General features: G+C 43.7%; 1 protein-coding gene across 4 annotated transcripts in view; it reads right to left on the bottom strand.

Annotated features, from left to right (window-relative positions):
• The window catches only part of TFAP2B (transcription factor AP-2 beta), a 34,419-nt gene that overhangs the window by 5,616 nt on the left and 12,525 nt on the right, over positions 1-16,278 (bottom strand). For 3 of the 4 annotated variants that reach the window (XM_049819147.1, XM_049819146.1, XM_049819145.1), the window contains 4 exons: positions 9,178-9,397; positions 6,404-6,522; positions 3,646-3,787; positions 598-1,369 (listed from right to left, as the gene is read on the bottom strand). In XM_049819147.1, the coding sequence (XP_049675104.1) occupies positions 1,069-1,369; positions 3,646-3,787; positions 6,404-6,522; positions 9,178-9,397 (782 nt within the window). In that variant the 3' untranslated portion in view covers positions 598-1,068. Of the gene's footprint in view, positions 1-597; positions 1,370-3,645; positions 3,788-6,403; positions 6,523-9,177; positions 9,398-16,278 lie in introns of those variants that run through there. The other variant, XM_049819143.1, reaches the window with a different exon arrangement.

The following is a 16,278-nucleotide window of genomic DNA, read 5'->3' as shown; positions in this document are numbered from 1 at the left end:
AGTACTAAATTACAAAGGTATGTTTGCATGCATGAATATGTGTGGCTATACACACATATTATATATATATGTATATGGATATGTCCCATATATATCCATATATATATACAAACATACATAGGATACACACGCACCCCTATCAGGTTATGTGTGTGCATACGCATATGCACACACATAGGCACACACGCGCCCATACACACCTGTAAACGCTGGTAATCTAAACAGAGAGTCTGTCTAGACCAGGAAAAAACAAGAAAAGTTCTTAAAAAACAGAGTTAGCTAATTCGACTGAGCTACGACGACTCGAAACTTCCCATCTCATGGCATCTAACGTTAAGACGCTGCCATGAACGCAGCTCGAACCGGCTGGCGTCGGTGACTTTGTGAGAGGTCTGCGCGCTCGCCTCCCCTCCTTTCCTAGTCTAGACAGAACCAGGGTGGTGAGGTGAGATGAGATGGGAAGAGTTGGGGGGAATGAAGTGATGGGGCTGCTCAGAAAGGAACGCTCTGGAAGATCGTTTGAGCTAGGGTGGAGACAGGACGTCGTTAAAAAAAAAAAAGGAAAAGAAAAAGAATAAACCAAAAATAATAGCAAGACAGACCGTGCAGCTCAAGAAATCAAAGCACTGACACCAAAAATGTTTCTCCGATTTCTTCCAATAAGTTATTCATTTCTTTCTTTTATTATTATTATTAATTATTATTATATTCCCCTCCCCCCCAAATCATTATTTAAAAAAATGTGAAAGAACAGAAGTGGGAAAAAAATCCTGGTGGTTGTCTTCACATGTTCCTGGCAAGAGACTCTGAACCACTGGTCTTGCGCCATTGTGCTCCTCTGATCTTAAATTATTGTCTTTCTTTTATTATTATTATTATTTTATTATTATTATTTTGTCCTACCTAATAGAATTCTTCCAAAGCCCAATCCAATATTTTTAAAGCTAAAATTAAGACGGTTTTGTTTTAAAAGATTATCTCTCTCTTTCTTTTCTCCTTTTATTTATTTAACTTTTTTTCTTTTCCTTCCTTTCTTTCTTTTTAATTTTTTTTTCCTCTCTCTCTCTCTCATTTTCTGTGTTTCTCTTCCTTGTCTCCAGTTTTACTACCTGGTCCTTCGCCAGATGTGTGCCTGTTAGCAGTGTTGTTGTTCAAGAACATCTTGTCCATGCCTTTGAGAGCTTCAGTCAGGTAGTTTTGAAGGGCCGTGAGGGCAGCGCAGATAGCGGGGGCCCCAAAGCCGTGAGTGATGAGGCTGAAGTGAGTCAAGCAGCTCTGAATGCCCGGTTCCAAAATAGGGGTGGGCCGGCTGTTTCCAATGGGTGTCCTGTCCTGGGCCAAGAGATCTGTAAATTCTTTACAAAGTTGCCTGCACGGAAGAGAGAAAGGCAAAGAGAGGGAGAGAGAAAAGCATTGGTTAGCCTCATCCCACACTTCTCCGAGACAACCAAGGTTGAAGGAAGGGGCATGTTCAGGCCAAAGGTGATCCCAGGCCCCAGGATGGGACTTTTTTGCCACCTTCCTTTCCCCCAGCAGTGCTTGAGGACTGGCCATGGCGAGCCAGCAGCTCCCTGCTCAGGATGATGTTCTTCAGGAGAGAGGTTTTTGTAGCTGGGGGATAACACCAGGTCTGGAGATAGAAACCTCTCCTGCAGCCACAAGGATGCTCCTGGGGAGGGTTAGATTGGGTATTAGGAAAAATTTGTTCACTGAAAGGGTTGTCAAGCGTCGGAACAGGCTGTCCAGGGAAGTGGTGGAGTCACCATCCCTGGGGGTATTTAAAAGACGTGTAGATGGTGCTCAGGGGGTGAGGTTTAAAATTGGACTCAACGATCTTAAAGGTCTTTTCCAACCTAAATGATTCTATGATTCCGAAGCCCTGTGAAAACCCAACCCTGCTTGGTGGCTCTAGAAATAACCAGGCTGAAATGGAGATGTGCCATGGCTTTGTCAACCACCCATCTTCCCGGAGGCCTGACCTTGGCTCAAAGCAGCTCTCACCAGTGCTGTTCCTGGGGGAAAGCACAACCACGCACTGATTGCTACTGGGTGGCACAGGGAAGGGCCAAAATGGAGCCTCCTCTGAGACTGCTCAGGTTGGGCGACCTTGTCAAGAAAGATCAGGACTTTTGAACTCCGTGCAGGTTACTTCATCGCATGAGGAGCAAAGTGAACACTTCCTACTTTATTCTGGGGGGTGACACCCCAATTAACACATCAGAGTTGACATCTGGCTCTTGTTTGTTTGCCCCCACCTTTGAAAAATCAGATTTGATTTTTCTAAGGAATTCCCCCACGCACACTTTTTTGTTGCATTGCTCTGGTCCACAAAGCCTTCAAGTCAACAGGTGCCCAGGCAATGTAGAAACCCTGGGGGTTGGTGGGGTTCCCAAAGGAATAATTTCTTTGAGACAGATGCCTACCCAGGGACTTGAGAAAAAAGGCCAGAATTAAAAAAATAAAAAGAAAGAAAAAGAAAGAAAAAGAAGAAAAAAAAAGAAAAAAAAAAGAAAGAAAAAAAAGAAATCCTTAAAAAAGGCATTCAGCTCTCATCCTCTGAAATTCTGTGAAATTCCCGGTGGGTTAAAGGTTTCAGAGGGTGGGGAAAGATAAAGGTCTACTTCTATGTGTATTATCCATTAAGAAAGTGCAAGAGAGGAAACTTTGAATTTGGAGAACAAACAGTAATGAGTCCAACATTTTACATCTTCAAAGAGCAAAGCAGGGTCTGCGAGCAATTAAAGTTCTGGGACATTAATATCTTCTGACCCTGCGGAAAAGGGCAATCAAATTCCAATCACGTCTAAAAAACATCTGGACAAATTTGAGCAAATGATTTTTCAACCCTCCATATATTTCTTTAAATTACACTGTCATCGAAGGCAAGCCACATCCCAGAGCATGAAATAAATGAGAGCTGTTTGGGCTGGTAATTTTTTTTCTTTTCTTTTTCTTTTTTTTTTTTCCGTTTTTTGCCAGATAGATGAAAACGTGTGGAGACACACAGCACCCACTGCCGAGGACCCGAGCAACCTATGAAGCACCCAGTTAGTAGCCTGGGAGGCACAGCCAAGTGTAAATCATCACATACAGCACATCCACCGAGAAAGTCCCAAGGGAAAGAGATGGGCTGGGGGACCAAACCGAGGAGCATTAGCAGTACATAGTGGTGGGTTTTTTTCTTTTTTCTTTCTTTTTTTTTTTTTTTTTTTTTTAATTGAACGTTATGGAAAAGACATTGCAATTTGGTAGCAGACAAACAGGTGTGTGTGAGCAGCAGGAGAGACAGACAGAGATGCTGTTGAAGCAAAACACGGATTTTTGGTCCCCTTTTCATAAAGATTTTTTAACTGGCGGGGGTGGGGGAGGCTTGGAGACGATGTAGAGTAGCTAGGGGACAGTCGCCTACATCCTCTATGGGGACAGAGGGTGTTGGCAGAACCCCCCCTGCAGAAGGATGCAGAAGCTATAGGGTCTGCCTTGCCCATAGGGGGACTCGAGCATCATTCCTCCCCGCGGGACCGCTAGAATTTGGGGTCTGGCAACTCTGTCTGCTTTCAAAACGATCTCAGAGGAAGAGTTTCAGGAGGGGGAGGATAGAAGGGAGGCTGGCGGAGGGGGGGGGGGTGTCAACTTGGCACTCACTTTGTAGCAAGCAGCATGTTTTTCCTGGAGTGGAGGTCGCTGGGGTCCGTGTGCTGTCTGTTCAGGTACTCAGAAACAGCTTTGGCTGGGAACTCCGTTTCACAGATGTACCCAAAATCCCGAGCTAAATGAACGGCCTCACCTGGAGGGGAGGAGAGGGGACATTAACACCTCCGGGTACCGCCGGCCCCGGGCTGGCTCCCACCTCCCGAGGCTGCTGCCCCCCCTCTGCGAGAGACCAGCTCTTTCAGGCCGGGTTTAGAAACCTTATAACATCTCTTGTACCTTAGGGACAGGCTCCAGGTATATGGTTTCCCTCCACAAGCCTTGTTTTGGGGGGCAGAAGTAAGTTGATGGGACCGATTTTTCAGCTGATGAGATTTGTCTTTGCTACAAGGCGCTTGTGATGGTACCTACCCCTGCAGCTGGTTGTGCAGAACTGTGGGAAAAGCACGCACACATATACATACGTACACACATGCGTACACACACACACATATACATTTTCAAATTAACTGGGCCAGAAAACAAGCGAGGGGAAACTACTGGTTCAATCCCGTAAGACAAAAGGACTCAAACTTCTCTTAAGAGCAGAGAAACCATTCCTGTTTCGATACAGCAGATCCTTGTCCAAAATTTTACAGATGTGGACATAGTCTTAATATTAATGTCAATTCTTTGTGGGACATCATATACGCGCTTGTTTATACACACACACAGAGCACTTGCATCACGATCAGAATTACTGCCACATCTGTAAAATGATGGAGATAACTGCATTTCATCTGATGGAAATCATTAATCCGCATTCTTAGCTGACCATCATGCAACAGGAACTCCTCTCCGCCCGGTGGAAAGGTAGCAACCAATGGCAACCTTTTCTGTGAAAAATAATAATTATTCTAACTCTAATTGTCACTTTTCCTGCCTGTCTGGTTTCAGGTTTCTTGCCTCCAGAGGTTCGTGTCATCCAACTCCTACTGATGTACTTCATGCCACAAGAAGAAGACAGTAGCTGCAGAAAGGAGGAAAAGAGGAGGGAGAAAAAAACCCTCAGACTCTAGGGGGATTCTACCAGATTATAGCTCAGCCCCTATAGAATAAAGCATTAAACCCTTTAAAGCACCGCCTGAGGGACAAGGGGGAAGATTTCCAACACGCAGAACAGATATGTCTAATAACTCCAGGACCACATTATTTTTAACGATCAGGAGTTGCTTTTCAACGTCATCTTCTGCTTTCCAAGGCTTCTCGCTAATCACCAAACCGCTTAATGAAAGCGAGGGCACCCTGAGGACCCTGGGGAGGGGGTGCCCCCCCCCCCCCCCGCCGCCACCCTGTGCCGGGCAGGGTCGTCGTCCCCCCCGGGGGAACGGCTCGGGTAATTCTGGCCGGAGCTTTTCTGCTGGTGGCAGAAAAGCAGATGAATCTCCAGCAGGTAGAGCTTCTTCTTAAAAGGAAGGAGCTCTCTCAAGGTAAACTGTTGATTTGTAAAGAAATCAGGGGAGAGGAGGGTGACGTTCACCTTACTACACACTTGACACAGATTTTAGCATCGCTCTGCAACCGCACCGGCTTTTGAACCTCAAACCAGCTTCGGGGAAGGGCTGGTTTTGCTGTGAGTGGGGTACACCGCTTTTCACCCACGCAGAGGGGGTGAAGCTGCACTAACCCCGGTGTTAAAGGGCAGCTGTCACCCCCCCAAATGCTTGACGTCTCCTACGGCGTGACCCTATATCCATAACCTACGCGGAGCCTTGCGCACTGGGCATAACCTCTATGCGGGTACCAGGAGGAGCTCCTTTCTTTCTATCAGCCCCCATCTTTTTGCGAGCCTGCCTTCAGCTCTGCATGCGGTAAGGTCTTATCGCTCACATAACTCAATCAAAAGAGTTGAAAAGTTAATATCTAGCACAAATGTTTATGCACGCTTATATGCAGAAGAGATAAGTGGATTATTTATACGCCTCTCGGTGTGTATGTGTAAGGCAGATACATATAATTCATAATTGCATCCATACTATTCCGGTTATGTTTTTTGGAGAAGGTCCAACTTCTCTTAGCGTAAACACGCACATATCCTAAACATATTAGTGGCTCTAAATTTTACTTTTCAGTACAGTAACGATCAATCAAAGAAACATGCCGAACACCAAAATGACATTAGTTGACTTGAAATGAGGTAAAACTTCAGTCTGCCCTTCCCTCTCTCCTTCCTCAGGAATAGCTTGTGTCTTTGTTCAATTCTAGCCACCTTAAGGTAAAACATGCTCTGTGACTCTTCAATTGCTCTGATTTCTTTAAAAAAAAAAAAAAATTCTGTATTATTTTTCCTCGTTGAGAGTCCTGCAGTGGCCACAAACAAACTCGGGAGGAGCAAATTAGGGAGAGGATGGAGGAGATGTGGAGTCGGAGGGCACAGGCTGGAAATTAATAGCAATGAGGAATGGGATTGCCCTGCAGAATCACACACACTTGTGCACACATGTACACACACACACACACACACACACACAACCTCATTCTTGCCACCAAGGGGAATCACTGACCCTCCAGCCAGCGACTTCATTTTTGGGGATGGGATCCTTAACCGTGCTGTTGTTCATGCTAACCCGCCCTGAATTTCACCTCTGCAAGGTTTTCCCACCTGATCCCGAAAGATGGTGGGGGTTTGGTGGTTTTTTTTTTGGTTCATAAAATGTCAGACAGGAGTTCAGAGCAGGCAGGGGTGTGAAGGGAGCTGCAACCCTCGGCTTACCTTCCACCAGGGAGGTGAGTAAAGTGACATTTGCGGCCTTACGCCTGCCGGCTGGTAAATTCAAACCGATTTTTTCTAGCCTTTCTCGCAAAGATCTCCCCCCGTTTTTCGATTTGGCTCTAGAATTGCAAAGAAATTAACATCGTGATTAACCCCGCAGTGTTCCTGGAAGAAACGTTTAGTCTGTGCAGTCAGTGGAGCCTGGGAGGGTTTTCGCTCGACGTGAAGGACTTCGGGTGTGTTGGTTTCTGCTCGGGTTTGCTGAAGTTTGTTTAATTCCTCCCAGGGGTAGGAGTGGGGATGAACCCACTTTTCTCCCTGTTTTATCCGGGGAAATCAAATAATGCCAGACGGCAATAATTAATGGACAGGGTTCTGATCCAGAGAGCAAATGGGTTCCTGTTCTATGACACTAACTCCTATCAGGATGGACTGAGGAGTTGGGCAGAAAGGTAGAGGAGGAGAATTAAATCCTCGGTTATCCCAGGAAAAAGGCAAAATGGGAAGAAGAAGGAGGGTGGGGGGAGGTGTGAAATCCGAAAGGCTCGAAGAGAGAATGTGTGTGCCTGTGGATAGATAGAAAAGGAGGAAAATATTTATTAAATCATTTCGTGCGTGTGTGTGAGTGTGTTCTTGGGCGGGAAGGCGATGCTGAGAGGAAGAGCTCACCTGAAGGCAGGGTGCGTTATACAGAGGGAACCGATTGCCTGAAGGAAGATTTGAATATCTGTCGGAGGTTACTGATAAGGACAATAAAGGCTGATGGAGCTATAGGTGGGAAATACAGAGCTATTGTTCGGACGCCTATACATATGTAAAGCCCCAGGGATGAATTCTTGCCACCTGCGTAATCAGGGAGAGTTTTGGCACCTAAGATCAGAGCCTATCCCGAATCTCTCTCCGTTCTTACTTAAAATTTGTTTAAGAATTAGCAGTCACGCTTAGTGAAAGGAAACCAGAAACGACAGACAAGCCAGACTGGCTTCCCACTATTTTATATCAAAGTAAATAGGGCTAGATGGCAGAATTGCAAGCGAGCAGCTTTCTGTATTTCATCTGCTCTGAACGAAAAGCTTGTCTAAAATTTAGATTCAAGATAGGAACTGAAGTCAGCAGCAGCCAATGGTTACGGCTTGGGCCACCTCCAGAAATCCACTGAAGTTCCGTAATGATGTTTCTTTACCTTGATAATTATATTTTCTACAGTGCATCTCTCAGATGTTCTCCCTGCTCCATTTGTAGCTGTACGGAGTGAGCAGGCAGGTTAGCATCTGTAAGTAAAAATCTCTGCTGCTCTCACTGGCAAGGATCACAGCTAAACATTGATTACAGACATTCACGTGGAACAGCATCTATTTTAGGAGACCTTAATTCTCACGTGTATATTTGGGTGACTGACTGCATGTAGCAGGACTTCCCCCCTCCTCTCCAGACACGGAGCTGGAGCCCCTGACGTCATCACAGGGTTTTTTTTGCAGGGAATAAAAAAACCCACAAAACCAAAAAACCAACAACCAAACAACAGAGCAAACAATTTAAAAAAAAAAAAAAGCCTTAGAGTCACTGTTGCCCAATTGCTGCTATGGATGTTGGCAAGATATTTCCTCCTCTAAGATTAGCAGCTTTTAAACGTGACCTGAAATTTTTTTCAGGGCCAAATTAATCGCATTTGTTTCTGTCTCGAAGTTGCGCTTTATTTTCCAGTCCGACGTATACCTCACGTCTAGAAAATGAAGCCTTATCCCCTCTCAGCTCTCCATTGGCTTGAGTGAACTTGTACCTTATACCATGTCATGATTTCTTCCCTGTTCTGACCAGAGATAGAGCCCTAGCTCACCTTTCTTCCAGACAAGTCATAGGGACAATTCACAGTCCTTCAGTCACCGTCCAGAAGATAAAGGCCTTTCTTCTGTTAGTCTTTCCAGCTGACGACCTCGGAGCTTAAATTCTTGTTCCTTGTACCTAAATGCACAACCTCCCGCTTGATGTGATGGAGTGGCAACTAGGCCTCCAGGTTATCCCTCGCTCCTCCTTTTCCTCAGTACCAACAATGCCGGCTATTTTGAGGTCCTCAGCAAAATCCACCAGGACATTAGTGGGTGATTTGCACAAAAGTTAAATGACAAAGGCCTCAAGACCGACTGTGAGTAATTCCTCTAGCAACCTTCTCTAGATGAAGCGCTAAGTTTCTGACTTTCAAAGCTATCTGTTGATGGCCTTTCTTTAGTCGGGTACTCACCTACCTTACAGGTTGCCTATTAATCCCCTGCCATTTCAACAATGTCTTGTGTGACACCATGTTAATTGCCTTCTCGTTATCGCCATATAGAGGAAACCTCATGGATTTATCTAGGAAATCCCTAGAGATACATCAGGTCCTGGAATACATCAGGTTCATCCTGGAACACCTAACTGCAACATGCCTATCACGGCATTTTATTTCGTCCTTTTGCTTAGAGAGAAGCGTGAGGAGAAGGAGAAAAGACAGAAAGTGTGTGCAGGTACAAGAGTGAAAAAACTTCTTGTCTCCGTTCCTTCATTTGGGGATGCTTTGATAGAAAACGTACAAGGCCAAATCTTTCTCTGGTCTCCACATGTTCACCTCAATGCCCAAATACAGCAAATTTCCACCTTACCCTGAATATTACACACACGTGCTACGTCAGTAAGATCAATGCGTATTTGCAATCATCTTTACAGTTGACCAAGTCTTTCTGGTGCATGCATGGATACCCACACGTGGGCATGTTCACACACTCGCCCCAGCCTCTTACCTTCTAAGTACTCCTCCTAGGAGGGATGCATTCAGACACTCTGGAGGAGAAAGGCGTCTTTGAACTTCTCCCACAGTTACTTTATACTTTGAAGTTGAACTAAGCAAAGACAAGCGGCCAGGTACAGAGCAAAACACCTCTCCGGTATTGACTGAAATTCCACCCAGGAAGCCATCTTTATTCATCATCAAAGAAGTAACAGATTTTGGAGGAACTGGAACTGGAGAAAGAAAAGGGGAAGAGGGGAGAGAGAAACCATCATGCCACGAAGGAGTACAGGATAACCACAGTCTCTCTGACATGCACAGAACAGCAAAATGAAAGGGAATTTGGAATCTCTGGCTACCTCCAGCAACCTAAAGGGTGCTGCTCCCCCAACCTCTAGCAAATTGCTCCATGAATGATGGATGGAGAGAAGGGTGGTGCAGTACAGCCTCTATGCAGGGTTTGATCAATTGGGAAATAAAATACATATTGGCAAGCACCTGGCAACTTTCGGGTTTGAGCCTGTGTCTCACCCAGAGCCCCCCGATGCCTTTTGTACAACGGACAGCGCCTTTCTGGAGGGGAAAAAAAAAGGAAAATTTACTTTTTTTGCTAATGTTTCCATTACTGCTCAGCTGAGCCAGGAATAAATTCACTACACGAAGAGAGTTGCTGTCTTAAATAAGTATCAAGGCTGGAGGATACAGCAACCAGAAGACAGCTCTGTTATTGCTTTGTGTTTTTATTAAGTCTGGTTTATGAAATAAAATGAGTCTTTTCCTTCAGAAAAATGAACACCAGGAAAAAAAATAAAAATCTGGTCTAACCAAGGCATTCGCCACCTTGATCATATTGTGCTGTCCGTGAAGTAGTGGGAACTCTCCCGCCCCTAAATAAAGCTGATCTCGTTACAGTAACACGTATTTAAAGGAAGTTATGGGGGGGAAACCCCAAAACAGAACAATAAAGCGAAACTACACAAAATAAAAACATGTCATTCTGTCCACGATAAAAGGGAATATTTCTTCTCTCTGAAAAACTAGTGAGATTATTTTAAGAGTAACCAAGGGGACTATAAGGCACAAATTCCTATAATAGCAACCAGACACACTCCGAAATAAACAAAAAAAATGGCTAAACTAAAAATGAGAGCAATTCCCCCGTGACATGAATTTTGTTTACAAATGAACTTAAATAGCTCCCTCATAATTGTAAGTGTTATGATTTACAGCAGGTGCTCTAATCAATCAACCAATCACTTTAATTTATAGGGAGCCTCGCTGCATTTTCCCAGTTGTTTCATTTCTGCAAGTAATTGATAACAAACCGTACTTAAGGTATGTTTTATGCAGGAGTTAATAAGAGCTGACAGCTGCTACTGCTGCTTCCTCTCGGAATCGCGGCAACACGCGTTTCCTTATAGAAAATATACTCCCAAATTGCGGGGGGGGGGTGTTGCTGGTGGTAGAGTCCTGGCAGTCCAGCGGGCATGTTTCAGAGGAGAATACTAATTGATTACACACCCTCGACGAGCAGATACTACTTCACAGTCTCCCATTTCCACTCAATCAATTGCAAAACCAATTCGGCAAATAATAGGGTTCTATTATGCACATATGCCAGCTATTTAGGTAGTTATAATACATGTCAGTTAAGTCATAAAACCCCTGTTTATTTGCAACATATCTGGAGAATCAAACCATTAGGGTTGAGGGGATATTTAAGTCGTCTGGAGCTGCTAAACAATAAGATCGGGTATCCTAATATATTACCAAGTGCTAACTACTGGGCAATTGCCAATTTTATAACCTCAGTGTATGGAATAGACACAACCGTGTTTCACTGTTTTTATTACAGATCATTTCCTACTGCCAGACCAGACCCCCACAATAAAAGCTCTATAACAGCTAAAAACCAAAAGGCATGTCGATTTTAGATATACATATTGCTTCATATGCCTTGTATATAGTCTCCAGTATAAACAAATTATTTTGAGTGGCTTTACTTCAGGGAATCAGAAAGTGAAATGGATTCCTATTTCTCTATTATTTTTAGTTAGGCACTTTATGCAGCTCATAAAGGCGGTTTCAAATAGTTTGAGAACGGCACAGAAACAGTTATAAAAGAGTTAGAGGCCCGCTCCTGCTTTCGTTGCTATTAATAGGACCTTTTTTTGCCATTGATTCTATAGGAAAAGAATCGTTTGGGGTATCAGAGGTAGTACTGGCAGGCAGAAAAAAAAACATATCTCTCTTCCCTCCCCCATTATGCAGAGATATATCACTTATTTCATGCACGATGTTCTGCAACGTCATTCGAACGAAGCATCAAGAAAAAGTTTAAAAAAAATAAAATAATAATAATAAAAAAAAAAAAAAAGATATTAAAGCAGTGCCACCAGACAGATTTTCATGACTGGCATTTTTTCTTCGGACAAACACACGGGCTCAGTGGTTCGAGTACACCTTTACAGTGGCTATATTTAGTGACCAGTTTATCAGGTCACTGTCCAGTGAACTGAGAAATTAAACAAGAGGCAGCAATTCCACGAACATCTGATCTTAGTCCAAACTCACTAAAGAGAGAGGGACCCGTGCAATGCTTAAATGTACCTCACCACACTCGCTTTGGCCTTTTGGAGCACTCATTACATTAGTTAACCTTTGAAATATGGATTTTCACGTGCTCAGTATTTTTTTTTTCCTTGCAAATTGCTTTTGGGAAGCAGGCTGGCTCCCTTCCCTGCTATGCTGAGAGCTCCTCAGCTTTTCTTCCTACCACTGCCTCCTCGAAAATGACCGTATGAACATCCCCATCAGTTGGAGTCTAATAACTCTAAACCCATTTTAGAAGCTTACCAGGCGGTGTAAGCATATCTATTGCAATTTCATAGCTTCAGAGAGATGTATTCTATCTAGGCTCTATATCTTCTGTAAATTACCTAATGCTGCCTCAAAAAAGTGTTTGCCATGGAATGAATTATCTCTATCTATATCATATCTATATGTTTATCATGGCTATAGCTTTCCAGATATAGCCCAGACATTACCAGAGATAATATAACGTGTGAAGAGAGATACACGTCCGTGGGTGCAGCTGCATATGCCAGATCCCTGCGTGCGTGTAAACTGTAATGCAGAGTATATTTTTAGTCGATGTCAACTTTCCCAGTTGGTTAGGGATTGCCATAACTGCTGAAATAATGCAGAATAACACACACGTATATATGCAGCGTCCCCACCACTTCTGCTTTAACTTTATCCCATTTAGGTTTTGTTATCCCCAGCAGAAACTGCTCGATTTGCTTTCACTCCCAAACTCTATTTGCTGTGTGAATGTGAGCACTCCCAAATACATAATTCCCCCTTCCAAAATCTCTGCCTTCTCTCTCTTCTCCGTTTCTTTCTTTCTCTCTTTCTTTCTCCTCCTGTGGTTCCTTCCAGCCTCTTTGTCATTTCTCCCCCTTCCATTTCTCTTCAGCTTATCAATAAACCGGGAGAGCAACAGTAGCCGCTTGATTTGTTAGTAATTATAAGCATACTGTTCCTGCAAACGGGATCTCTAGATGAGTGAGATCGCTTTAAAACGACAGCAGGAAATGGTGGGGAAATGGAGCATGGCGAAACTCAGCATGAAGCTTTCAGTTCTTTACATGTTTACAATTTTCTGTGCATACATTAAGTCTTAGGGGTTTTTTGGTGGGTTTTTTTTTTGGTTGTTTTTTTGGTGGGTTTTTTTGTGGTTTTTTTTTTTTTTGTGGTGGTGGTTCTCTGTTGGGTTGCTCTCCACAAACGCGTGAAAATGCCCAGAAAAGGAGGCGTACAAGAGAAAATGGAAATAAAAGGGCATTTTAGCAACACTGAAAATAAACAAATAAATAGAATTATGTCCTGAAAATAGCTGAATAACAAGGCTCAAAGCTATGGATACCGTTGCAATAACCCTGGTGAATGATATGATAGTCGATCAGTCAATCAAACAATCAATCAGCAGAAATGTTTCTTATATTGCTTGCTAACAAACGTCATGGACAAACTTATTACTAATCAACTATCGAACTGCTTCCCAATCTTTTTTTTTTTTATCTGCCTACTGGGCCCGAAACAAGTAAAAAGTTCTTTGTCCATTATAACAACAGGACTTTCTTGTAACTGGTGATTTGGCCCGACTTGGTAGCCAAACCTAGAAAGTCCGGGGGTAGCGTCTTTCCCATGGCCAGTAAAAGACCCGGCTCTTATTTTAATTTTAATGAACAAATACAGAAAGTGTGTATTCGGGTCCCCTTCCCTCCTGTCCCTCTCGTCTCCTCCTCTTCCCCCCACCCCTCTCTCCTCCACCGCAGTCCCTTTCCCCTGAAAGCCGGGACTAAATTTCAAAGTGAAATTCATTCCCCCGAAACTGTTTTGCATTCAATTAAAGGGGAGCATAAGGTTCAATGGGTAATCCAGGAAAAAGCACGAAACTGAGTGGCAGGGAGGCAACATCTCCGATTCCCAGATCTAGCACCTGAAAAGCTGGGGCCAAGGTGGGTTTCAGTTAATCATTTATCCGGATACTTCCAGAAGAGGTGGGGAGGAATCTCATGCTGTATTATCAGGAGTTGAAAATAATGTTAAGACACCTCCTTTCGCGTGTTCCTTTAAAATAGCGTGAACAATAGAGCGTGTTTGCAAGACGATTAATTGAGGTGTTAGGGTTAAACTGGCCTTTCGTGCTAAATCAGATGTGTGCAGACGATGGTCAGAAACAGCTGAAAGTAAATAAATACATCAGGATCATTTTAAGGTCACTGACCGTGCCCCAGAGTCACAAAAAATTAACTCGGGACTCGGGCCACGCAAGATTTTGCAGGAGGACAACTTCTTTCGCCATTAGACTTTGCCAAGCAAATTTCAGATGAGCAGCTGACAAGGGGACTCGATCTTTTATTCCTGACACACGGAAAACCTTCCCTTCATTTCAGCAGAAATCGAGGGGAAGGCCTCAAAACGTGCAGCCGGTAAGCTCTCAAAGCCGAGTTAAATCTGGCATTAATGCTCTCGGTGATTATTATCATCTTGATGATTTATCTGGCTCCCTCCCTCCCACTGCCACCACCCAAATCTTAATGGAACTAGGAGCTGACGATGATTTTTTAATGTCTCGTTGGATTTTTAGACTGTTAATGTACCGCATCCTTCCCATTATTAGTTTATTGATTGTTCATTGACCATTCCCCTTCAAATCGTATTAACCACCCTCTGCCAGTTTAGATTAGGGGAGTTTAAAAAGCACCTTTCATTATTTCACCGCCACCACCACCACCACCACAGTAGAGTTCAGGCTTGGTAGCTTAATGCTCGCTCTAATGGGGCAGCTAAGAGACGAGGGGCCACGGTCCCTGCCTATTGCATTAATAGCTCAAAGGGGGCTAATACAGAAAATTAGCCTTAAACGAGCTCTGGAGATCTCCAAATGAAAGAGCCATTTATCACGCTGGCTACCTTCACTCCACTCGTTTGCTCTCTCTACTGGGAACAACTCATTTCCTCTTAACTAAATTACTTCAGAAATGTCAAGTAAGCTCAGATAGCAAACATAACAAGAGACTGTGTATATGTAATCTATTGCGCGGGATCGATACGCGAGATAAATCGATAGCCGTGTATGAATCCCTGTATAATTTCCTTAATATTTTTGGCAATCCGTTTGCATAGATAGATAATTCCCTCCGCAGGCCTCAAAGACCACAAAGAAACAGACACTTACAGTCTGGATGATATAATGAAGTTTAGACTTTAAGTCCACAGCATGCTTTTCCCACTGCGATGTAATTAAAGCATTTTAGGCACTAAACTAGGTTTTGGTGAAGTAGACCCCCTCCAACCCTCGTCTAGCAAATATGTATCACGGGGAGTGCTCCACTGCACAAAAATCAGTCAATACCTATCTGTCCATCTATGCCATCCGCCTGCAATAATGACTTGCAGAGTTTAAATAACTTATTCTTACTTCAAAGTACATCCTCACAGCTACAAACTGCAGGGAACAAAGCGAAATTGATACTGAACCCTCTCTGTGTTGCTCCTTCTCTCGTCCTGATTAAATATTGTCTGCCACAAACGTGACCTACTATTTATTACCCATTTTTCTTCCTCCGCACCCAGGAAACTTGCTGTGCAAAAAGACACTGAGCTGACAATATTCCTTTATGCTGGAAAGTTTCTTAGAGCTCAGCACTACTTCCAAGGAAGAAAATACTGCTACAGTGACTTTAAAACAGTTGCAGACGAATCTCAGGATAGGGTTTAGTAATCTAATTTCCAGAGTGCATATGTATCCTGTTCATCATGGATAAACTGGGAATATCTCTTCCTATGGCTGCAAACAGGCACACGTAATCCCACCTACATGGACTGGGTCTCTGTAGGCGGCAGCTGCTCGACCTGGGGCCGTTGCAGTGCCCATGCACAAGAAGCACACCTAAATCTGTACCTAATCCATAGAACCATTAACATTCCCATTTTAGTGCTATTCGCTATCTAACTGTAGCACCCAGCATGCACATTAAGTATCTCTGCTGTCCTCGCCATCTGAAGGAGGGAGAGGCACAGACAGAGGGAAAAAGGGAGTAAAAAAGAGTATTTTGGACTGGGTGACCAAGAGAAGAGTGTTCTGCGAAAAAAAAAACAAACCCAGATTGCGAAAGCAAAAGGCAAGCACGGAGCAACGTTACAAAGGAATCTCTCGACCACAAATCAAGCACCAATTAATCAAATACACCCAAGAGGAAACATCGTGTATGAGGTGTCAAGTGGGGGTGGGGAGGGGAGGAGCGGGGAGGGAAAGTGAGAGGAAAAAAAAAAAGAGAAAAATACAACCAGAAGCCATCAGGTTACAGACCTAGAGCAAAAAACCTGCTAAACATTCAAGCTGAACTAAACCAGGAGAAACAACTTTTTTTTTTTTTTTTTTTTTTTTTTAAGGTAAGTAATTTTCTGCTTCTCAAAACCACCTTCGGCTTTTCAACCGGTGGTCATAAATGATGCTGCCAAATGGTCTTCAAGTTTTCATCTGTCCTCCCTCAAATAACTAGAGCTTGATCGTGTGTGTGTGTGAGAGAGAGAGACTGTACAC

This window comes from Accipiter gentilis, chromosome 16 (genome assembly GCF_929443795.1).
Source record: "Accipiter gentilis chromosome 16, bAccGen1.1, whole genome shotgun sequence".
NCBI lineage: Eukaryota > Metazoa > Chordata > Aves > Accipitriformes > Accipitridae > Astur > Astur gentilis.
This window is presented reverse-complemented; position numbering and strand designations above follow the sequence as displayed.